Consider the following 23,763-nt stretch of genomic DNA (forward strand, 5'->3'; position numbering starts at 1 on the left):
GTGCAGGCAGCTGCACCCAGACGCCTCATTTGGGATGGCTGAGGGAATGAGCTGTGCTTGTACCTCACCACACCTTTTAGGCAAGAACTGAAAACTATTTGTGGCGTCTACAAAGTCTCCAGCAGTGACTGAGAGGGAGAGCTTGGATTTCTAGATAGAAGGCAGACCATGGAAAATTGACAGTAAGGGTAATGCCTGTGTGTGTTTCCCAAGGTACTCCCTTGTTTCCTACAAATGTAGGACAGGAGCTGTGTAACTCTCTAATGGGGAGAAATTCTGTTTGTTCAGCTTCTGTCTCCATTTACTGTATATAGGGACTTGCTATATTCCATGTTATGTAAACTGAGTTAGGGATGAAGGGCAGCTTCTAGCGGAAATTCTTGCTTTATGCTTTGTAATATAGCCAGTAAGTCAATTGGATGGGATAATCCTGGTTATGGATTTGCAGGGGTGCATCAGAAGAATGCAGCAATATCTCTGTTTTACTTTCAGGTCATCTAAAAATAAATATACAGACCTTGAAAGTCAGGCCAGATCCTGCTGTAAGTTCTACCAAGCATAAAGCTGGGTGTGCTGGCTTCTTTGGAATTACTGTAGACGTACAGCAGCAGAAATGCCTGGGGCAGACTCTTGGCTATGCCAATTTAGTTTGCATGCTGGCAGGCCCCCAGGCCATTGACTAGAAGTGTAAGAATGCCTGTGACTTCCTTGTAAGTCTCTTGCCCTGTGGAAGCAGGGCAGCCATGAGGGCTCTGTAGTTGTGCTTCTGATTAACTGGTGCGCAGTGACTCCAGTACAGCTATGACTTGGCATGATGCACACAGCTGTCTTCCAGATTTTGATGTATCCTGAAGCTAGTGGAGTGTGAAACAGAAAAATCAGCCCAAAGGATTCAAATTAAAATAAACAATAGCAAAACTTAGCTTATCCTACTGCTTCCAAGAACCTGTGTGTACATGTCCTCTGTGTACAGGAGAGGGGCTGAGGTGCAGAGAAAGGAGATTTGGAAAGAGTGGATGAGAGAGGCACCAACTGCTATGGATAGCTCCTGGGAACCAGTCTGTGCAGTGAGAGATAAGCCAGAAAATCAGAATTTAGTGTGTTTGGGGAGGGGTGGGGGAGAGAGCTGTTTCCAAGCGAGCATTCATTTAAAAGTTGCTGTGTGCCTTCCTTCTGGCTTTAGCAGTGCTACGGAAGGTGCTGAGGCAGAAGTCTGAACATGGCCACTGACCTTGAAGTACCGGTGATGGGAGAGAACATTCCCCCAGGGTGTTCCCTCTCTCATTGTCTGAGCCCCCTCAGCCCACACTTGGCTCAACAAACACGTTCTAAGTGGGAGAACCATGTTTTTGATTAACACTTCTGATGTTCAAGGCATGTGGGTGCTCCCAGAGGCATGAGAGCACATGAATATGACGATGCCTTCCAGTAACAAAAACCTTTTTCCTGTCCTGTAAGATCTGGGCGTTACCAAAAAATTACCCAGACAGCAGTACTGGACACTGTCACCTCTGTATATGTACATCAGTGGCCAGTAATTGTGTTGTGTCCCAGGGTGAGGAGACAAGCTGATGATAAAATGACTGAGATGGAAGCTTGAAATTCTGTTTCTATCCCTCCATGGCACATCATTTACCCCAAATGTCAGTGAAACAAACCTCACCATTATGCCTGTCCAGGAGGAACTGGATTTGATTTGCCAAACTCACTGTGTAGGCTTTCAAACAGCCAGGCATGCAGCTTTCTATGGAGGTGGATTCTCTTGGAGGAGGCAGTCTCCTGAAAGATTTCTTGTCTTCTCAGCAGAGCCTGTGGTGTGGGGTCATTGTGGTTTTTGAAATGTTGACTTTTGCAATACATGTGGCTAATGTGGCTTTATTTAGTTTATTTAGTTTATATGTTAACTCTATAAATACACTGTATTTTTCTTATTTTTAATGAAGTGAGAGCACAGTGTGGGGAAAAGATACAGGAGAGCTCCAGAACATGGCATATCCTTGTCAGTGGTGAAAGAGGTGCAGGAAACACAGCAAAGGGGATTCTTGTGGTGAGAATCATGTCAGTTCTGGAGCAGGATGTGGTGTGAACATGTAATACTACTATTGCTACATTTATTTATTACACTGAACTAGCATAGTTGCTGTTCTTTCATGCTTGAAGACCTCAGTGCCTCAGTCTGCACAAAACCTTGGGCAGAACATCCCTCACTTGCTGGGCCCTGTGCTGCTATCGGGTGCAATTCTGCACAAAGGAATAGAGCAGCTTGAGGCAGACTGGGAGAAGGTGCCAACTTCAGAAGTTACTTTCTGCTTTATTCTCTATCCTCTCTGACTCGTGTTTGCAAATTATCCAGTATTATGTTATAAATGTGTTCAGCTTATACTGGCCCTTGTGTTTTTCCCTGCTTGGGCAGCACCTCTAAATTTTCTAGGACGGTCTCTGGGAACTCACCTTAAGCACAACAAATGTCCACACTTGAGAGGCTGCTCGGTCCTTTTGCTTACTGACTTCAGGAGCTGTACTTGGGAGAAGTGGCCAGGTGTTGGAGAGGTTGTTTGAGGGTCAGAACTATTTAACAAAGCAATTGTAAGTGTTCCAATCCAGCACAATAGTGTTAACCTCCCTCTGCACTATTGTAAATAGGAACTCAAGGTACAAGGCAGTGGGAAGCCTTCTCTTTAATTTTTTTGTTTCTCCTAACATGTATATTATGATGACACTCAAGAACTATTGCCTGTCTTTATTTTTCACAATTGTTTTCTTGAATAATGAATCATTGTGCACAATAATATTGCCAGTATACTGGAAAATGGTGTACTTACAATAGATCTTTATATCTATATGTATCCATTGTGTGGCCAGTACCAATTGCATCCTAAGAAGTTACATTATGCTGAGTGTTTATGGAATTGCTCTTGTTCACTGGTGGGGCAGAACTAGGCATACTTGTGCTGTGGAGATTGGCTGATAAATAACACAAATTCTCTGTCTTAAAGTTATCTAAAGGTGCTTAATGGAAAAAAAGCATGGCTTAACTAGGAACAAGACTTACTGTATGATTATGAGTCTGAATGACTGATGTCCAAGCTCGTGATGCAGTATGAAAGGAATATGAAAGCTTAGGGTAGAGGAAAACAAAATAGCAGATTGATGGATGTTTTTGTTCATAATGCACCTGTTTTTAATGCCTCTTGTTCCTCTTGCCTGTCTAGTTTGTTTTTTTTTAGTTGAGAGGTGCTTTGGCTCAGGCAAGAGAAGAGCTCACAGAGCCAACCAAGTTAGCAGGAAACTCTGAATCTGCCCTCTTGGCAACCTGCTGGGTGACAGGGGAAAGAACAAATATGTGCTTGTTCTTGCCCCACACCAAAGTTCTGGAATTGCTTACACATGTATTTGTATGTTGCTTGAAGGATCAGACCAGGAAGGTGCTCCAAGGGCAGTCCTGCATGTTTCTTCCTTGTGGTAGAACTATGTGATGTGTTTTTTGAGGGAGCACCAGGAGTTAGTGACCAAGAAGTACAAAGCTCCTACTGAGCTTGTGAGCTACTTTTTTAGCTACTTTTGTTTTAGGAGTCAATATGATTAATAGTAAATATTTTTAGTGTGTTGTTAATATGCCCCATTGGTGTCAGCCTGTGTGTTAAGAATTCATTTTCATGTGCTGAAGTAACATGTTTGAAAATACAAGTGCTGTGAGATGAAGGGCTATTCAGAGAAATGCATAAGTTGTCCAGAGAATGCAGCCCATATGAAGATGTGAATGTTGCTGATGGGCACAGTGACCAGAAGAATTATATGTCAAAGATACCAATACCCCTAGATTGGCTTGGGGTTCTTGTAAAGCACCGTGCCATCATGAGGTAGGGAGGAACTCTTGATCTGGATGTGTGAGAATGATGAACGATCAATTACAAGCCTTGACAGATGAAAATGGTTTGAAGCTTAAGCAGGAGCAGGTCTGAACTGTGTAACCAGACAGTAAAATCCATAGGGACAGAACTGTATTTCTTGTGGTGTATTGGCATAGTGCTTTGTGCAGTGCATTTCTGATTGAATTGCTGTCCCCAGGCACCATCAGAACACAGGAAGCTACAAATACTGGAATTAAAATACAAACAGCCATGTGAAATTATGGAGGCTGTGTGAATTTTAATTTTCTGAAACTAATACAATCCAAGCTGGGGATTAATCACATCCCTTAATACCCTATTTGTGTGTAGATGTTTAATAAGAAATCAAATTGAAATTAAATGATCAGATGCTGGTGTTCCCTTCTGTTCTTTGCAACTACTTTTATGTCTTCATAAACTGCTGTTCTGGCTCTTTAATTGAGGCTTTATATTCTCTAATGCATTCTAATTCAAGAATCTCAAAAGTCTAGCAAACTATTGACTGCGACAATGCTGTGTTGATTTGACTAGACTAGGCCTAGATTTGTATTTCAGAGCCCTCTACAAACAGCTGTCCGAGCCTTCCAGCTTCTCTGGAGACAGGGAAAGGAAGCATTTGGTCTGTCTTCCATGTAGAACAAGAGATGGTACCGTGGGCTTTATTCTGGTTTTGGCTGCTGAATAGTTCTGTTGCAACTTCAGTGAAGACAATAATCATGCATGGAAAAGCTTTGACTCAAAGTTCTTTCAGAAATGCAGGTTGCCAGTGGATGGAGAGGGTGCAAAACCTGAATTTGGTGGAAAGAAGGAATAAATGATGCACATATTTGCAGTGGAAGAGAATCTATGGAGAAGCCTGAGCTGATGTGTGGGGATGCCATTCTTGCCCTTCCCTGTTAGGAAGTTGTGGTTATCACTTCTGATATCATAGCTGCAGGGTCAAAGAGAGGTTTGCAAATACCACATTGCTGGAATGAAACAGCACTGTAAATGTTACAGGAATCTCTAAGCCTTAGAGCACAAACCTGAAGCAGTGAGCTGGCACTTCTGGCAAAGCATGAAGGGACAGACTGGCTCATGCAATCACTGGTCTTGTACTTATGAGGATTGAGAGCATTTATTCCAGCAAAGCTGGTGGACCAGGCACAACATGCCCCTAACAGTCACTGAGATGCTCAAAGACTTGTTCTTCCTCCAGAGATCTCAATATCTCATTTAATAGGAAATCATCAGATCAGGTGTTTGACCAAAGGAGTAAACAAGTATTCTTTGGTCTGAGGAAACTGTGTGTGTGTGTGGGGACACAGATGTGCCCCTACTGCAGGTAGCTAGCTCATCTAAGTATCTTTTAGTGGACAGCCACATTTTCTTCAGTGTTGCAACGGCGAATAAACACAAGAAACATGACTGAAAGTTTCAGGGTGTGCCTCCTCAAGTAATCCCAAGATTTTCATATGGGTATATATCCTACCTTTTTGATTGCATCTATCTTTGCTTCCTTTCCATTTTATGTTGATTTGTACAAGCAGTTTGTCAATCTCCTTTGTTTCATGAATAGTCTGGGCAAAGTGTCTTTGGTTGATGAAACTTTTAACTTTTTATCCTCTATACTGTGCAAGTCATTAAATGAATTCTAAAACTTGTTTGTAGAGCAGAAGTGGTTTTTTTGGTCACTAATAGCCACTAATAACCTTTTTGTTTCATGGGATTCTAAGTTACCTAATGCAGGAAGGCTTTTTGTATATAGTGTCTGGCTTTAGTTAAAATCTTCAAACAAGCAAACCAACGAAACAATTGAGGAAACCCCAATTCCCAGTGCCATGATTATAAATGTATTGTTGCATGACATTAAGATTGCTTTAATGTGTTTTCACGGTGTTTGCGTTTTGTTTCAGTTTTGCTCTACAGTAACTGCTAGATTGGTTCCCTTCCCTTCAATGTTTTTTTTTTGTACTACATTACGAATGCAGCTTTCAGCCCAATCTGTACTCTCATGCAGCTCTGCATATGAAAATAGTAATAAGACTGGAAGGGATGCTGTGATTGTGCTTGCTCCAAGGTAGCTAGTCAAGAACATGTATAAGCACTTCAGAAATGAGCAGTGCAAAATACAACAATAAATGTCTTTTCAGGACACTTCCCTGCCTGAACTCTTTCAGCCTGAGACCCATCAAGATCTGCATCCTTGGTTCTTTTTGTTGCCTTGGTTTAGAAGAGATCTATCTCTGGTCAGACCAAGAATTTTCCTACCTTAATATTCTCTCTCTGCCTATTGTTAATAAAAAATAAGTGTGAAATATATAGAAATAAGCAATGTTTTGAGAAATGTAGTTATCTGAGCCTAGTTTTTAAACCTTGATAAAATGCTTGGAATTGCATTGCTAGAACTAATACCTCAATATCTTGATTCAGAATTTTGAGTCAATAGCTAAGAAAGCTACAAGCAAATTAAGTATTTATATTCCCTGAATACAGCTCTGTTTTAGCTGCTACTTCGTGTATTTTCTAGATGAAGCCTAGCCTGGAGGAGTGGCACAGTGTTGTATTCCTGCTTTAAAGCACAGGAAATCAAATGTCACACTTCTGTGCGCTACAAACAAAGCAACAGAAAAAAGACTTTCCAATTCTTACGATAAAAAGTGAAAGGGGAAAAACAGGGGATTGGTGGCCTCAACCTAAGTAACATAATTCAGGCACAGTCATGTATAGTGATGTATGTAATGAGGCTCTGGTGTCATGCTAGAGCCTGTCTTGTCTCAGCACTCAAAGCCTTTATAACATTTTATCTCTTCAGACTTATTCCATCTTTCCTCTTCCTCCCTCAGCCTTGCTCTTTTATATCGCCCCTGCTGGAAATGAATAAACCAGTTCAACCTCTGCATTTGCCTGCCTAGGTCACCTGGCATGTGGTGGTTTTTACCTGGTGTGGTGTGTTCCTGATTCCAGCTTGGTGTTATCACTTTGAGCTGCTCTTTCTGGAGCAATAGCTGTGTGTGTAGCTCTTCCTTCAGGCTCTGAAGTGAACTCAGACTGTCCTGGGCATGTTGTCTGTGCCACATGTGCTCTGTGGTTGTAATTGATTTGGAGCAGCAGTTTGTGCCCCTTGCAAGAGGGGCAGGGAGGACTCTCCATTCCTGCTCCTTGGCACTCAGCCAGCTCCCTGCAAAATTTACTAATCCCTACTTTTTAGTTTCTGTGATTTGAAAGGCTTAGCTGGAGCAGGAGGAGGAAGGGGTTTTTACAACAGACTGTAGAGAGAAAGTACATGAAGAATAAGAAATAACATGGATACAATGAGATGATATTGCATCAGTTGTAGGAGTTTTTTTAATAAAGCTTTTTGGCTGTAACTTCTGATAGGAGTCAAGTGTAGAGAAGATTTGAGAGTTGAACTGCGTGTATCTCCCAATAGTTTGTAGGTAAGAACATGCATTCATTTTCTGATATTAGGGATCAGATTTGCATTGTGTATTTTCACTCAGAACTAGAGCAGTGCTTAAGATTATTGGTTTAGGTGACAAAATTTGACTTATGGATTTGTTGTCTTGTCATCTAGAGGACTTGGTGGCTTTTCCTTGGAATAGCCTGGGAGCTACTTGAGTTAACAAATAAATTGGATCTTTTTAAAATAATGCTGGAATCCAGTGTCATAGGTCTTCCGTCTGTCTTGAAATTTTTTTTCTTAGTAGCTATGATAAGGACAGCAGAGAAATCGGGATTTTAACCAAAGCAGAAAGATTCAGGAAAACATAGTGCAGCATGAATAGGATCTTGCTTCCTATTGATTTCATGCTTATAAATGCAAGTGGTCCTTTTTCTACATTAAAGCAAGATTTGATACTGCAAGTTGGAAATCAATAGCTAGGGGACTGTCTTAGTGTGCTGGAAAGGGAATCTGTAGTGATAGGATTCCTTTTTCTCAGGTACAAGTTCAAAATAATTCAGTGGAGCTCAAATGGATTGGTTATGCTAACAACTGATGCAAAGATAGGACTTCTCCACATACTGGCCACAGACATCTATAGGAATGGAGCTGAGACAGCAGAAAACTGTTAGAATGATGCAGTGTCTCAAAGATTCCAGGGTTAATCCCACTGGAATGGAAAAGCTAGAGCTGTATTATGTGAAAATCAAATGAAAGGCATTCCCCAGTTAAGTGTTTATACTTCTGGAAAGTCTAAAATAATGAGAATTCAGTCTAATTTTAACTGGTAGATTTGTACCTGAGGCTCCATTACCCCTGACTTAGTAATTAACAGGTGATATTTGAGGTGTTAGAGGATGTATAGTGCCTCCTTACACTCATTTCACTTAAACCTAGTCTCCAGTTTTTGATATTACCAGGTTATTCTAACATTCCCACAGATGGGGAATTAACTTTTATTGCTGAGAAAATGGAAATACAGAGAAGCAGAATAACTTCCATAGGGTTACACAGGAAATGAGTGGCCATACCAGGAGCTGAGACAGAGCTGCTCAAGGCCTTGTCTGGTGTGTTGGAACAGAAACTCATTTCTCATCTTCATGGGCTTTGTCAATCTTAAGTTCATGCAGGAGTAAGAGGAAGACCTCAAAGTGGAGAGCCCTGGATTTCTCATTTAGCAGAGTCAATAGTTACTCTTGAATCAACAAAATTATTCCTTGCCACAGCTATGAAGGGAAGGAGGATTGTCTGCCAGAACCCTGCCAGTGTAGGCAGGGCTTCTTTTAACAGAGAAAACTATGTTCATGCTGTAGGAAACGTATTTTGAAGTGATGTTTCTCCCAGTAGGTGAGAAAGCAATTGATTATATTTTCAGAACTGCTCAGTGGCTCTTGAAGATGAATAGCCAAGTACTAGAAAACCAAGCCACAAACCAGCAAGGTCATCAGCAGATGCAGTGAGCACGCCTAGCTTTGGATTGGAAAAAAAGGAAAAGCAAAGGAGAGCTGGTGGGCTGTGGCTGCTAAGTCAGCATTTGGAGAATGTTAGTGTAAGGCTGCTTTCCCTTGAAATTACTTGAAGTACACAAAAATTCAGGATTCTTGTAAATACAGAAAGAAACTGCTGCTTTTGTCTTGGCAATACTGGTATCTTGAGTAGTTATAGCCAGGAGAGATCCTCTGTGGAGACAAGCCTTTTGCTGGTTATTTTCTCAGTTGTGTCACATGATATTTGCACACTGGGACAGTGTGGTGTCTTCTCAAGCCCCAAGTGCAGGGTGTGAGTGAATTTGTGTAATTGTTTTTGCCAAAAGGAGGCATGCTAGTTCTTTGGCTCTATGTCAACTTCTCTTTTCTTTCTGAAAGATTATTTTTTTCCAAAGTACAGACAGTTGTATTAAATGGGTTTGTTAGTTAACTTGGAACTTCAGCTGGAGAAACTACTGTCACAGACATGATTTGAGGGACTCTGCTGTGAGTATAAATTACTTCAGAACAAGTTCTTGCCCTTCTCAAGGAGAGGCACTTTGTGTTTAGTGCCTTAAATTTTTTGTGCTCATAGCTGGGACTCTCTCTTAGAATCCATCTACACTTATAGAAGCAGAAAAGCTGTGAAAAGGGAAGGAAACAATCACTCATCCAAAACTTCCTGTTTCATTTCAGGGACTTTCTGCCACGTGGATCTGGCATTGTAACCAGGCGCCCACTGGTCCTGCAGCTGGTAAATGCCAGCACAGGTATGTGAGCTCCCTTTCCCTGTGTGTCCAGCTGGATTGCTGTCTTAGTCAGGAAAGTCTGATTTGATCACTGGAGAAAATAAATTAGAATTTTCCTGAGGAAAAATGACCTGCAGCCTTTTTGCCCGTTTAACATCTGTTGCATTAAGTGTTCAGAAGCAAAATGCTTCTTAATGTGTTTTGTTTTTTTGGTTTTTTTTGGTTTTTTTTTTGTTTTGTTTTGTTTTTTTGTTTTAATTTATTAGTCAGGGCTCCATGCAAATACATCATAAAAATACATCGTAATTTTCCTTTGCCTATGCAGCTGTGACTCTAATGAGTGGGTAACACCTAAAAGCCAGATGACCCTGATGAAAATGTAGTGAACTAAGGGGGTGAAGGTGCTGGGTTCAATTGAATTATCTCAGATGTTTACCACATAAATGTGACTGCAGTAACTTCTGTTCCAACCTGCCAACTCTGTTGGGAAAGGCCTTTCCCAGACTTTATATCTCCAGTTGCATTTTGTTGTGTTGTGACATCAGGATGTGATGCTTTTGTCACACTTTTGAGTTTTCTCTAATTTCAGTGACTCTTTCTGACTCTGCTTCTGTTTAAATAGAATATGGCGAGTTCCTACACTGCAAAGGAAAGAAATTCACCGATTTTGAGGAGGTTCGTTTGGAGATTGAGGCTGAAACAGATCGTGTTACTGGCTCCAACAAAGGGATTTCCCCTGTGCCAATCAATCTCCGAGTCTACTCTCCCCATGGTGAGTGCTAATGCAGAGGGACCAACTCTTCTAGAAGGCTCTCCAGTCCATTGTGAACTGAAAACAAAGTACTGTCCTCCCTTCCTGTTCAGTGTAGCCTATGTGGAATGACTTTGAGGGAACTGTTTTCCTGATCAGTGTAAAAACCAAGTGATTTAAAGGAAGGGTGATGAAACCATTGACAATCACAGTAGAAACAACCTGCAACTAGTTCTTACTGAGCCGTAACAAGAAGGGAATAGAAAGCTTTGTGTGCTTTTGTGTGTGCATCTCTTATCCCTGTGATATATTGAGTCACTTTAACTACAGATGGTACTTAAAGACCAAGACCAGAACATTCCTAACTTAAAAATCACTTGTGCTAACTCCTGTGTCCTGTGTCTAGTTCTGAACCTGACCTTGGTGGATCTGCCGGGTATGACAAAAGTCCCTGTAGGGGATCAGCCCCCTGACATCGAGTTCCAGATCCGAGACATGCTCATGCAGTTTGTGACCAAAGAGAACTGCCTCATCTTGGCAGTATCCCCAGCCAACTCTGATTTGGCCAATTCTGATGCCCTGAAGATTGCAAAGGAGGTGGATCCTCAAGGTAAATGTCTCCTAATTTATCCTGGCATTACTGGGCAGTTGCCTGATTTTCCTTTGGTTGTGATTAGACCAGTAGCTGTGGCTCATGTCTGTTGCCTTGGGAGGTATCTTCACCAACATTCTTCTGAGATTAATTAGTGAGTGTTAACAGTTACTACTGTAGTAGAAATTTTGTTACTCCCTTTTCTTCATTTGTCTAAGCCCCATTTCTGAGGAGTTGAAGAATTTCCTTTCTTTTAATCGTTTGCATTTGGCTTAGAAAGAGCTAGGAAAATATGAAATAAAACCCTTTTCTGCTGTGGCATAGCTTCTGCATTCAGCAGGTTACAACTGAGAATTGATCTTGATTTTTGTCTGTTTTGCTCTTCTAGCCTCTTGTACACGATGGAAGCTGTAATGTTTGACTTTAAGAGCCCTTGGGTAGCTAAGTTGGGCAATCTGTAAGCTCTGTGAACAGAGAAAAATAATACAAGAGTCGTTTGCTGATCAAGTGTGTTTGTGGGTTTTTTTCCATAGGCCAACGCACCATTGGGGTCATCACCAAGCTGGATCTTATGGATGAAGGAACTGATGCACGAGATGTATTAGAAAACAAATTGCTTCCCCTCCGTAGGGGTATGTTTCCTCATGCTTTGTCCATGATCTCCTTCCTCTGTTTTCCCTGTGTGAGGTCTCCTGGCCTCATCCTCTTCCTCCAGTGGATCCCCTTCCTGTAATATCTCTTACAACTTCTGGTTAAGCCATCTCTGTTCCAGCCTAGAAGTGAGAAAAGTTGGGAAACAGGTTTCAGTCATGCTGTTAACAGGAACTTTTTAGGTATTTATATCTTTATATGTAGTCCTTGCAAAAACACAGCCTTACACTCTTACTTTTACTTTCTCTTTCCTTCTTTCATTAAGGCAAGCTGTGAAAGATGTCTAAAACACTCCCCTCACTGCCATAGTAAAGAGATTAAATAATTCTGGGCTATGGTACTTGCTGTGGCCATGGCAAAAGTACCTGTGCTAAGGACTCATAAAAGGAGAGTATGAAATAAATGAGGCTGGAGTGAGCTTTGTGTTAGGGGAACAGTAATAAATAAGATAATTCTCTGTTCCATAGTCATTTTTGTCCTGCTTACCAAAATATCAGAGCCTGGGCCATTCAAGGAAATTTTAAACTCTTCCAATTGCCCCTAATAATGTGTTAACTGGAGTTCCCCTTTTGTAATATTGCTGTCTGAGTAACCTCTTTCTCAAGTCTGAGTTCTATTTACATCCTTGCAACCATCTGATTTCTAACTCTCTGTGTAACTCTCACAGGTTACATTGGTGTGGTCAACAGAAGTCAGAAGGACATAGATGGCAAGAAGGACATTCAGGCAGCTCTGGCTGCAGAGAGAAAGTTTTTTCTCTCCCACCCAGCCTACAGACACATGGCTGATCGCATGGGAACCCCCTTCCTGCAGAAAGTACTGAACCAGGTACTGTCCACAGTCAAGGGCTGCTGCCCATGGTGTCACTGGCTGTGAAGCACACTGAGGCCAATAATGGAGCTTGCACACCAAAGGCAGAGCTCTGATTTATCCTTTCACTTTCAAATTCAATAATTGGTTTGTGATATATACACTATCAGGATGCAAGGTCTTTCTGGCTAAGTTAAAAGATATCTTCTAAATTCTAGTGATTTCTGTACCTAGCAGTTTTTATGTGATACTGATAGTCATTTCCCATCTAGTGAGGCTGTCTTATCTCTATTTTTCATACAGTAGCAATTTACTTTTGCTTCCCTCTCTGTTCCTTTGAAATACTCTATGAAGTGAAGAGAGTCTCTTTCCTATTTGTCATTATTCAAATATTCATCTTTAACCTGGAGTTTCCCACAGCTGTGCTTTTTGGAAACCCTCTTATTAGTGCTCCATGAGTAGTTTTGACTCCTTCCACCTTGCCTTTTCACCCTTTTTTTTTGAGAAAAGGGCTTTGCCACCACATTGATGTACTAATCTGAAGGCAGAATAGCCTTTACCCTCATGCAAATGCTAATACTTGTATGTGAAGTTTATTCTTGGGTTTGAGTCAGCAGGTTTGTGTGGAGGGGAGTTTTGCACCAGACAAGAAAGTGAACTGAAGGTCAAGAGTAGAGGGGAGAAATAGGCAGGAGCTGAGGAGGTGAAATACCTTCAGCTAATTAGTATTTGTCCTGGGATAGACATTTTGTTAGGACCATGCAGAAGAACTGAACACAGAGAGGAGCTTTCATCTTTTTTGTAGTGTGGAGGCAGCAGACTCTTCCCAGTAACTACCTAGAGGCTTATTGTCATCTTAAACCTTCTTGTTGTGCAGCAATTGACCAACCACATCCGTGACACTCTGCCAGGGCTGCGGAACAAGCTGCAGAGCCAGCTCCTCTCCATTGAGAAGGAGGTGGAGGAGTACAAGAACTTTCGCCCTGATGACCCTGCTCGCAAGACCAAAGCTCTGCTTCAGTAAGTGGCCTCAGTGTCCCACCCTGGAAAGGACTGCTCAGCAATGAGTTCTACTTCATGCTCTTGGTTTTCTTTCAGGATGGTCCAGCAGTTTGCTGTGGACTTTGAGAAACGCATTGAAGGCTCTGGAGACCAAATTGACACCTATGAGCTGTCAGGAGGAGCTCGGATCAACCGCATATTCCATGAGCGTTTCCCCTTCGAGCTGGTGAAGGTACTGCTTCTCCTTGCTGCTGAGATACACTTATTGTTTCCTGTTTCATGTTACTACTTCTGTCAGACTACAGTCTGACTGTTGGTCTCCTTACTCCTTTTATGGTCTTTCATCAGCTGACTTTCTCTTCAGCTACTTTGTTTCATGGTTTTCCCTTTTATCACCTTTTCCCACTAGTTAGTCTACTTTATTGGGATCTTACCATAGTGCTGACTTTTCCCTCTGTCCCTGTTCTTGTGACGGAGCTTAACTTTCTCTGAGCTAAATGACAGTGTTTTTTGGGCTCAGTTCCTAAATGCTAAATTGAGTGTGAAAAATCACTTTAACACAACCAATGGTAAATCAATGACTGAATGCCCTCGCAGATATGTTATGTCAATGCTACTATGACTGAGTTTCATATAGAAGGAATGGTGCTGAAACTCGTACTTCCTTGATCCTGAGCATCAGACTAGATCTAAAGTTGGACTCATGGATACCTAAGGAGCAGGAAAAAGAATTGTAGGTGTACCTGGGATTACTTCTGTCTGTCCCTTATCAATGGCTTAGAGGTGGGAAGAGTGGAGAAACTCTACTCCCCTCTTAACACTGGAAGAGGATTCTTATTGAAAGACAGTTTTCTTGGATGGTGAAGTACACTAACCTGATCAGGAAGGGGTACTGAAAATCTTTTTTTTAATGCCAGTTGGAACAAACTTGAGAGCCAGATCTTTCTGCTTCAGTATTTTTTGCATTCTGCTTCCTTTTTTCCACATTTGAATAAGATGAGGCCTTTCTAGTGAAATAAACAGCCTTCCTTGCATTAGATTTACAATTCACACAAAATGTTTTATCCATTTGTGGTGCTTGTTGAAAAAGCAGCTACCAAGATCTCATGCTAACTGTTGTGAGGCAAACCAATGTGCTTTAGAAAGCCATCTAACACATCAGTCCTAGTGCTTTATCTCAAAGAAGCTCCTTAAGAGCAGCTGAGGCATCTGTAAATGAAGGCCCTAAGCTGTTCATGTGTGTCCAGGATGTCCTGCTTTGGCCACAGCAGTTTTGTGGCTGGACTCTACATCCAGCACTTGAGCTAAGATCTCACATGTCACATGGGAGTGCTGGCATGGGACCTCTTCTCTGCAAAGTCTGCTGCTGTGTCCTGCTGTGTAAATCAGGGTCAGAAGGTTTCTGATGGAATTCTCTCCTGGTGCAGATGGAGTTTGATGAGAAGGAGCTGCGGCGGGAGATCAGCTACGCCATCAAGAACATCCATGGTATCAGGCATGTATCACACACCAGGCAGAGCTCTGGCTGAAAAGCCTTGTTAAATGCTTCTAGACCCTCCAAATGGAGTTGAAGACTTCAGAGGTACGGTAGGTCAGCCAAAGGGAGGGATAACCTCTGGCTTGAATCTGGGAATAGGGACAGTCATTCAAGTGAGTTTGCTTTCTTTTCCCATGAGTCACAGAATCCTAAAAAGGTAAAAGCCTGGGTGACTTGACATCTTTTTCATCCTTCTTGTGCCTTTACATATGAGAGGGTAGGAAGAGGGATGCAACCTCATGCTACTCCTTTGTTTAGTTAAAACTAAAACATCGGTTTTCACATTAACCAGCAGTTAGTTGTTCAAAACAAGTTGGTACAGACCCCCATCTCCCCATCAGATCTGAGGGAGCACTGGTGTGCCCCCAGGGTCCCACTGGCCCCACATGGTTAGCAAACAGGTTTGTGTTCCCTTCAGTGTGAAAGCAAGTTGTCAGAAAATTCAGCCCCGAGTTGTGCTGCTCTTGGGAGGGTGCCTGTCGGAGCCCTTCTGCACACAGGGATGTGAACAAACACTGACCTAGATTTATTTTCATACCTTTCTCTTGGTCAGTCACCAGCTGATAAAGGGTATCAGTATCAGATGTGTCAATGTCCTAACCATTAATAAAATCTTCCAGAGCAGGTCTCATCTCCTGCACAACTATGAGGTCAAATACACTGTGGAGGGGTGAGCCCTTGCCCACCCCTAGGCTGAGGTGAAATGGTGACCTGGCTATGCTGTCCAGCTAAGATCCATTTTTCCCTCAGCACCTCCTTTCTTGCAAGTGCCAAGCACCCCTCGTTTTTCATGCACTTCAGTCAGGGCTTGTCCAGGGGATGTGACACTTCCCAGCCCAAGTGTCCCGGGTTTTGGTGATGGTGGTGCCTGCTCCAAGATATGTGTGTAATGCTGTGACATTCTCCTTGCCCCTTCTCCCCTTCCTGCCTTGTCTTGTCCCCACCCTGGGTGTTTAGAACCGGTCTCTTCACACCTGACATGGCCTTTGAGACCATTGTGAAAAAGCAGGTGAAGAAGATTAAAGAACCGTGCCTGAAATGCGTGGACATGGTCATTTCGGAGTTAATCAATACTGTTAGACAGTGCACCAAGAAGGTAACCAGAGGCAGCATGGAGTTGGCACCTTCCACCTGCTCGCTGGCTGCGGCGCAGCATTGTGACCTGGGCAGGGACTTGCCTGCAGCCACACTTGGTGTTTTCACCACCTCCTCAGCATGACTAGACCTGAGCAGAGCCAGCCTGGAGCGATCCAGCCAACAAGCCAAACAGAAAGGAAGCACTGTGGGATTTGTGCTATGGCCCTGCTCCCTGAATCTTTTAGACCTGGGGCATGCTGGTGATGTCCTGGCCTTGTCTCTAGCATGACTCCTGGTTCCTTTGAAAACCAAGGGTATTTTTCTATGGCTGCATTTTCCTTTAAATTTATTATCTGACTTTATTTTCCAAGCCAGAGACTGGCTGTCTGTCAAGTGCCCTCTGTTCTTGTAGAAGTGAGAGGATTAATCCCAGAGTTGCCCTGGGGGGATGTATGTGGCTGAAATTTAGAGCTACAGCACTTATAGTTGTGGGCTGTATCTCAGGGAAACATTCCTGTGGTGTTTGGCTTGATTTCTGGCTGGTTTGGTCCATATCCTGATCTGGAATAGCAGCACATGGCTGAGAAGAACCAAGTTAGAAATGTTCATCAGCCTCTGGGGTCTGTCTGTGCTCTCTCTCAAGAGAGAGGGCATCAGGCTTTGTCCTTTGGGATCCATACTGGTATTTTTTGGGGTCAGAGGTGGGAACCTGCCTTGATTCTGCTCTTTGGATGTGGCAGCTTTTGTTTTTGAGGTTGGGGTTGAAAGAGAGCAAGATAAGATGACTTGTGCCATTCTTCTCAGCCATGACTTGCTGCTTCAGGCAGGGCTGGGTGCTGGTGAAAAGGCACCTCAGTTAGGATTAGGTGGGCACTGGAGACTGGAATCGCCACTGGCTATTCAGGTGCAGGTAAATGGGCATGCAGGAGGTTTCCACAGAGTCTGACCCCCTCTCAGCAAGGGTGGGGGCAGGTGCCCAAGTGGTGACACTTGCCATCCCTTGCACAAGTGCCTGGTCCTTATGGCCGAGAGCCTCTGCAGGAGGGCTCAGGTGTGCAGACACATGCTTTGCCCCCCAGGACAGACTGGGAGAGCAAAGTGGACGCAGTGAGAGGTTGCTCAGGTTTCTAGAGTGCTGGAGGAGCTTCCTTTTTCTGTCCTGCTGTCCTCTCTTGGGGGGTGTGTGACTGTGGGAAGCACCCAGAAAATTGCCATTAGAGCCTGTTGACAGGTAAGCACAGGCCCTCGGGCTGCCAAGTATCCAGAGTCACCTGCTAACTGGATCAGAAGGGCCCTCCTTTTCTGTGCCCTCTGAAGCTTCTTTTGATTTTTTCTCCATTCATCAGTTGCTATTCAAAACTGCACATTGATTTTTCTTTTCCTCATTGCATCCTTTCCTTCACTTCCTATTTCTTACTTCATTGTTTCTTTTTCATTCCTCTTTTTAATGACAATTTTAGAATAAACCCTCTGTTCTGAAGGCAGCTGTTCTCAAGTGATCAGGCAGTGGGTACAACAGGGTGGGAAGTAGGGGAGGAGAAGGGACCACATGGATGAAGGGGAAACGTCACAGATTCAGGAATAAAGGATTCTGTTTCAGCTTGGATCTTACTGCTAAAGTGTTCATGGTTGACTTCAATTCTAGTTGCTCTGTGTGCGTTCTAGTAGCCATGGTTACAATTTTGTATATGAAGAAACAAAATACCGTCATTCAGGTGATACTCAGGTATTGTAAGGGACTAATTTTAAAAAAAAATCAGACTTCCCTTAAGTCTCCTGGGGTAAGCAGCATAACTTGAGCTTAGCTGGGCAACTGGATTCGTAGGAAGCCTCTGCTGGGTCAGAGGATGCAAATTGAACTCTGGAAATGCTCTTGCTTGGCTCAAAAGGGGCATTGTTGGCACCTGGAGAGAGACCCTTGGGTGAATCCAAATCCTGTAACATACTGCAGCTCTTTGCTGCTTAAAAGGCAGAGTGCTTGTTCATCCCCTAATATATGTTGAAGAGTGTTTTAATACTGGTGTTGCTTGGGGACTTGCAGGTGTTATCCACAGAGATGTGAAAGATGAGATGAAGGAGTAATACCTGATTTACATGAAGTGGTGGTTATTTATAGCCATCCCAGGATTTGCTGTTAGCTGCAGGCACCCCAGGTGTGGTTATAAACTGCAGCTTTAGAAAAGCAATATCCCCTTCCCATGCCAAGGGGATGTTATTCCCTGAAAGCACTGGTAAAGTAGTAATGGCCCATGGTAAGGCCACTCCGATTGTGTAATGAAGAGCATCCAGTAGAAGCTCTGAAGTGTTAAAAGAAGTGCTGAAAAACTTTTTTGGGTGCAGCAATCCTGAATTTGATTGATCTTGGCTATATTTTAGTAATTTTAGTTTCTGTGAACTTTGTTCTTCCTGAGTAGAGCCATTGAGAACACAGACCACAAATATCAGTGGAAATTAATAGTTCCTTATAAATCACAGCAGGCCTATGTTGGGTCTGATGCTGCAGGTATAATGGATGCTTTGTGTAGCTGTGGATGTGCTGTAGCATATTTGCATTTTCCTAAATACTGGGTACATCTATTCTTACTGAGGAAGTTGATGTTGCAGTGAAGGCGGGTGAGATTAAATATGTTCTGTAAGTGGAGTGGTTTGTCCAAATCCCTGAAACTGAGAGACATCAGTTCAGCTCTGCCAAAACAAAAGGCAAGTGACAGACCTCTGCAGGTCTTAGCCTGGTTTCTGTTCAGGCTTCCTGCAGCTGGAATAAGGAAAACTTGGAAAGGGAGGTAACTATGGTGGGAAGGAAAGGGAAATGAGATAAAGAGAAATGGTGAACGTCTTGGAAAGGCGGCAGTGGCTCACTGGCAAAAGGTTTTGTCTTGAAATCCAAAGAAGCTTTCCTTCAGGGAGTGATCACTTGATCCCTGGGGGCTCCATTCATTCATCTTGCTCTTGACAGCTCACCATTTCACTGGCCCAGCTGCTCCTACCTCATTCCCCCTTTGACACTTCCATTTGCCTGTAGACTCTCCTGATACTTGGCAGTGCACAGGCCCCATAGCAATGCTCACCTGGTTCAGTAAACTAATGGAATGAACCAAAATCTCACTTCTCATTTTGCCTTGTGTTTTCTCTCTTCTCCCTCTTCCTTCCTTCTTTCTTCTTCCTTCCTGCTCTTTCTCTGCTTTGCTTTTTTCTTCCTCGTTGCTTCCTCCCACCCTTCCCCTGCCATGCAGAACGGGTCTCTTCACGCCTGACCTCGCTTTTGAAGCCATAGTGAAAAAGCAGGTGCAGAAGTTGAAGGAGCCAAGTCTGAAGTGTGTGGATATGGTAGTGAGTGAGCTCACATCCACCATCAGAAAGTGTAGCGAAAAGGTAAAGAAACAAAAAAATTGAAGAAAGGTCAATGCCCATCCCCTTCGCACACACTTCCATGCTGTTTCTCCACACACACACACACACACACCAGGAAATCCAGCAAATCTAGAGAGAGAAAATTGATATAATAATGCATCTAGAGGAGAGCAGCAACCTGCAGGTACAGGAGCAGTTTAAAGGCAGGCCAAGGGGAGTGGGTGACAACTGATGGGCTCTTTAGCTGAGCAGTGATCTGGGGCCCAGTGGGTTACTCTGGCATAACCTTTTCCTCTGTCTGGCTCAGTGTGGATCAAACCCTTTGTAGGGCCAGTTTGCTGTGCCATTGCCTACACATTTGGAACTTCCTAGTTGTTATTTCTGGGAACACCTTAAATCCAGGTGCCCTAGAAAAAGATAAAAAGCCAGAAAAAAGACCTCCCATTCCCACAGCATGAGTGGTCTGCAGTGTAAATTGAGCAGTAGCATCTAGCAAACAGCAATTGATTAAAAGTTTGAGGTGCAAGATGTTCTGCAAGAGATATCCAGAGTTCCAGAAGGGTTTGAGAAAAGCTTTTCCAGGCATTACACCCTCTGCATCATTCTCCTGCTGATTTCTCACTCCATGGACTATGCTCAGGGGGAAGTAGTGTGACGCTTTTCCTTGCTTGCTGTGAACCACAGGAGGTAAAGCCTGAGGGCAGCAGCAGGTGGAGAGTGACACGGAAGGTGTTAAATACTTCTTGAAGGCTGGGGCAGGAGTGGCTTTGATTCCTGGACTGGTTCCCTCCAGGAGAGGGCACCACATGCCTCCTTTAAAAAAAAGGCAGATGTGGCAATTGGTGTTAAACTTGCCAGCGAGGGGCCAGAAACATGTGGCACAACAGAAGTGTGTTCTGGAAACTGAGTTGGAAAGCACTGTTTCATGGGCTATTTTAGGTCTTGGAAATTAGTTTCCTTTTTCCAGGGTTGCAGCCAGACTCACCAGCATTTTGGTGAGCCCTAAATTGGGAAGGAAGGGAAGATAAGAATTGATGTGAGTTCAAAGTGAGGGCAAAAGATGAGTTAATAAGGTCTGGCTCACTTAGGAATGCAGAGCTCATTGCCACCTCTGTAAGGACACATCTTTGACATGTCCCAAGCTCTGCCCAGTCTACTTCTTGAGGAGTCCTGCTGTTGCCATATTGTGGGGCCTGATGTGTGAGGCAGAGTAACTCCTTCCCAGCCTATTTCTAATGTGGATTTTTTTTTATTTTGATGGGTGTGATTGCTTGCAATATGTTCTGTATCCAGCTGGTGATGTCCGATCTGGGTGGGGAGAGAGAAGGATGATGATAAAAACTCCAAGGGTGTTGAATTTTAGTTTCTCTATTGGACCATGTCATTAGAGTGGCTGGATACCCACTTGCTCTGTGGATTTTTAATCCATAATGTGATGGATGACCCTGTGAGGATATTCCAAGGTGATGCAGCCTGGGTAATCCTGTAAGGAAGGTGATAGTGACACTGTAGGAGACTAATGGCTATGGTTAAAGCCAGAGAGGCCAGGGAGGCAGATGTTAGATGTAAAATAACTGCCTGAATGAAAACACATAGCAATAGTACTGGAAGAGGAAGACTTTAGTAATGTTTGAAGTCAAATATCTGCATGTAGTGAGAAGGTTAATCTTGCCTGTACCTCCCTCTGAAAGAGTAGAAAGAAAGAAAAGGCCACTTAAGGATTGCAGCTGGACTGAGATGGGTTCTGATGGCATAAGGTAGTAAGAGCACAGGGACATTAGTTAATTTGCAATATTTATTTTGCATGTTATAGTTCTAACTGCTTGACATGGACAAGAGCATGTGCTATTAGGGGAAGCATCTGGAAAAGGCTACTTTAGGACTGATGCTAATTGTAAGGTAATACCCAGCCTGCCGTGTTGTGGACTGATGCTGCATCTGAAAAGATGACAAAAACCTTTAAATTCACCAGAAGTCCTTCAAGGCTTCTGGAAAGGAAGGCTGCTTGGGCTAACACCTCTTAAATTAGCTTAACAGTCCTGTAGCCTTGGTTTGTTGCTGTCCTGAACTGTTGTGTGTTATTGTTTATGTTCTCTCACAATTATTTCATTTCACCCCAGATGGTGAAGAAATCATTGTATGTACAGTTGTTAAAGCTGTATAGATTGAATATTATGAGACTATCAAAGAACACAGAAGGTGACAAACTCATCTGTGTTCACAGTACAGTTTTCCTGTATGAAAAGTTGACTATTTCTTGACTATTAGACAAAGCTGAGGAAGCTGGAGAAGACTGCCATTAGCAGCTGTCCTGTGACTGGCCTGATTCTGAGCTTTTTGCTATTGGAGAGTAGCTCCAAAAGCAACAGAAAGCTGGTATAAGCATGCTCCCTTATATTTAGGAGGATAATGTTCTAGCTAGTGTTTTTCCAAAAGCAGGAGCCTTCTGTACCAGACTGCACTGCAGTGTCTCACAAGTGCAGGAAAGTCTTGCAAGTCAGCAGCCCTTCAGCTGAAGATTGATCTCTGGTGTGCTGGCAAGGACTCGTAGAATCTGCAAAGAGGGGAGCTAAGGAGCATTGGGACAAATTTGTTTTCAAAGAGGGATGTAAGCTTGTATTTTGATGAAACAGGAAAATGATGCTAAAACAGGATTGAAACCCCACTGAGTTGGGACACAATCCCAGGCTGACAGACTTTACCCCTCGAAGGGTCGCCTGCTCTCCTGTCTTTCAGAGTCATGGCATTTCTGGGTGCTGTTTGTCCTGCTGGTGATAACTCCTTGCCCCTCTATAGCCTGTTGCATGTTCCTTGATGGTGTGACATCCTGTGTGTGGCTTGTTTATACTCTTTCCTTGCCCACCCTTGCTGCTCCTGTGCATGCTTGGGGTCAGAAGCTCCTGCATGGGGACCAATGCTGCCAATTTATTTTTGCACATGGATGTTGCTGGGCGAGCTGGGTTCTGAATAAACCACTACTTGTTTTGCACTTTGTGTGCATTTGAACTGGTTGGGACTGGGATGGTGGGGGGAGGTTTCATGTGGTTTTGTTTGTTGTTTTTGTTTTTTTTTAAATTTGAAGCAAAGAAGCTGAGACTTGCTTAAAGGTTTTCCAACTTCCTGTTTTTCTGTTTGACATAACTTGCCCATCTATCCTTTGCCAACCCCCCAAAGGAAACAGGAAGCTTTCCCTGTCTGTCTCTGAAGCAACCAGCTGCCTGAACCAAAAGATCATGGAGAACACCCAGATTTTGCTTTCAAGACAAGGTGGTACTGAAGAACACTAATTCCACTTCTTTTTCCTGCGTCTGTGGCCTTCAAAAACAAACCACACATTTAAAAATAGTGTCAAATCTTGTCCAAATTCCAGTTCTAGACTATTGCAAGTTGCTTCACTGTAAGTGGGCTCAAAGGGTTTGAAACTATTTGTTGGCAGATGTTAGGAATATTGGTGGTGGTTAGTGTGGGATCTGGCTTCCAGAAGTGATGCTGCACATTTTGAGACTGTTCCTTGTATCATGTTATAATTATATATACAAAACAAAAGGGCAAACAAGTTTAAGAAGAAGCTTTTATAAACTGAATGAACAAAACATATGCTGAACATGTCTTGGGCAAATGAGATTTTCTTATTATACACCTGCTTGAGCAGGTATAAAAGGCTGATATTGGGAAATACTGTTTGTCATAATAGTCAAATTTGAGGTAATATTTTTAAAAAAAACCAGGGAAAATAGTTTCACAGGGAGTAGATGAAGAAGGGAAGAAAGGGCTGGATTCTGGATCTAGAAGATTAATTTCATTTGACTCTGCTGGGCTTGACCTGAGATGCAACAGCTGCTGTAGTAGGAATCACGAGAGGTTTATGACTCTGGGCAAGAAGGCAGGTGCTGTGTGAAACCCAGAGGACTTTAAAGGTGCTGATTCTAGAACTGTAACTCAAATATCTCTGTAGATAATATTCTCTTGAATCACAGCTACCAGAGTCCTGCTTTTCAGTGTGGGCACGAAAGTTTTCTCTCCTCAGTAATGTGTCAAAAAATATGCTGTAGATGCAATGTGAACATAAGTCTCAGCCATGTAATCCTGCCCCAGCACAGTGGAGAGCAGGTAGAAACAGCTGGATGCCCAGAGCATGGTGTTTCTTGGAGACATGAACCCTTAAGCTGCTCAGATCCTCTGTCTCTGCTCGCGGATGTTGGAGAGAGACAGATGCTTTTGCTTAGTCCCTCAGCAAACAGGGACTGAAATCCACTTCACTTCCTAGAGGACTTAACAGGTTGTAAGAAAAGGCCATTCACCTGCTTAGCCTACTACAGTGAGCTGCAGAACATCTAGAGAGACTACTCACTTTAATGGGAAAAACCCAGCAAGCAAGAAGCCATGCACTTATATCTGGGTTTTGCCAAAAGCAAGGAACCTGGCAGTCTTCATGACAGGAAGAATGTGAGTTTGGAGCAGGG

General features: G+C 43.1%; 1 protein-coding gene across 12 annotated transcripts in view; it reads left to right on the forward strand.

The window, feature by feature from the left end:
• The window catches only part of DNM1 (dynamin 1), a 65,213-nt gene that overhangs the window by 13,816 nt on the left and 27,634 nt on the right, over positions 1 to 23,763 (forward strand). For 8 of the 12 annotated variants that reach the window (XM_088065863.1, XM_088065869.1, XM_088065865.1 and 5 more), the window contains exons 2-10: positions 9,477 to 9,550; positions 10,152 to 10,301; positions 10,687 to 10,890; positions 11,406 to 11,504; positions 12,191 to 12,351; positions 13,211 to 13,353; positions 13,432 to 13,567; positions 14,763 to 14,830; positions 15,830 to 15,968. In XM_088065863.1, the coding sequence (XP_087921989.1) occupies positions 9,477 to 9,550; positions 10,152 to 10,301; positions 10,687 to 10,890; positions 11,406 to 11,504; positions 12,191 to 12,351; positions 13,211 to 13,353; positions 13,432 to 13,567; positions 14,763 to 14,830; positions 15,830 to 15,968 (1,174 nt within the window). Of the gene's footprint in view, positions 1 to 9,476; positions 9,551 to 10,151; positions 10,302 to 10,686; positions 10,891 to 11,405; positions 11,505 to 12,190; positions 12,352 to 13,210; positions 13,354 to 13,431; positions 13,568 to 14,762; positions 14,831 to 15,829; positions 15,969 to 19,182; positions 19,322 to 23,763 lie in introns of all 12 variants that reach the window. The other 4 variants (XM_088065860.1, XM_088065868.1, XM_088065864.1 and 1 more) reach the window with 1 other exon arrangement.

The sequence above is a fragment of the Pseudopodoces humilis genome, chromosome 22 (assembly GCF_049639895.1).
Source record: "Pseudopodoces humilis isolate 2021_Gansu_Grassland_sample_001 chromosome 22, ASM4963989v1, whole genome shotgun sequence".
Lineage (NCBI taxonomy): Eukaryota > Metazoa > Chordata > Aves > Passeriformes > Paridae > Pseudopodoces > Pseudopodoces humilis.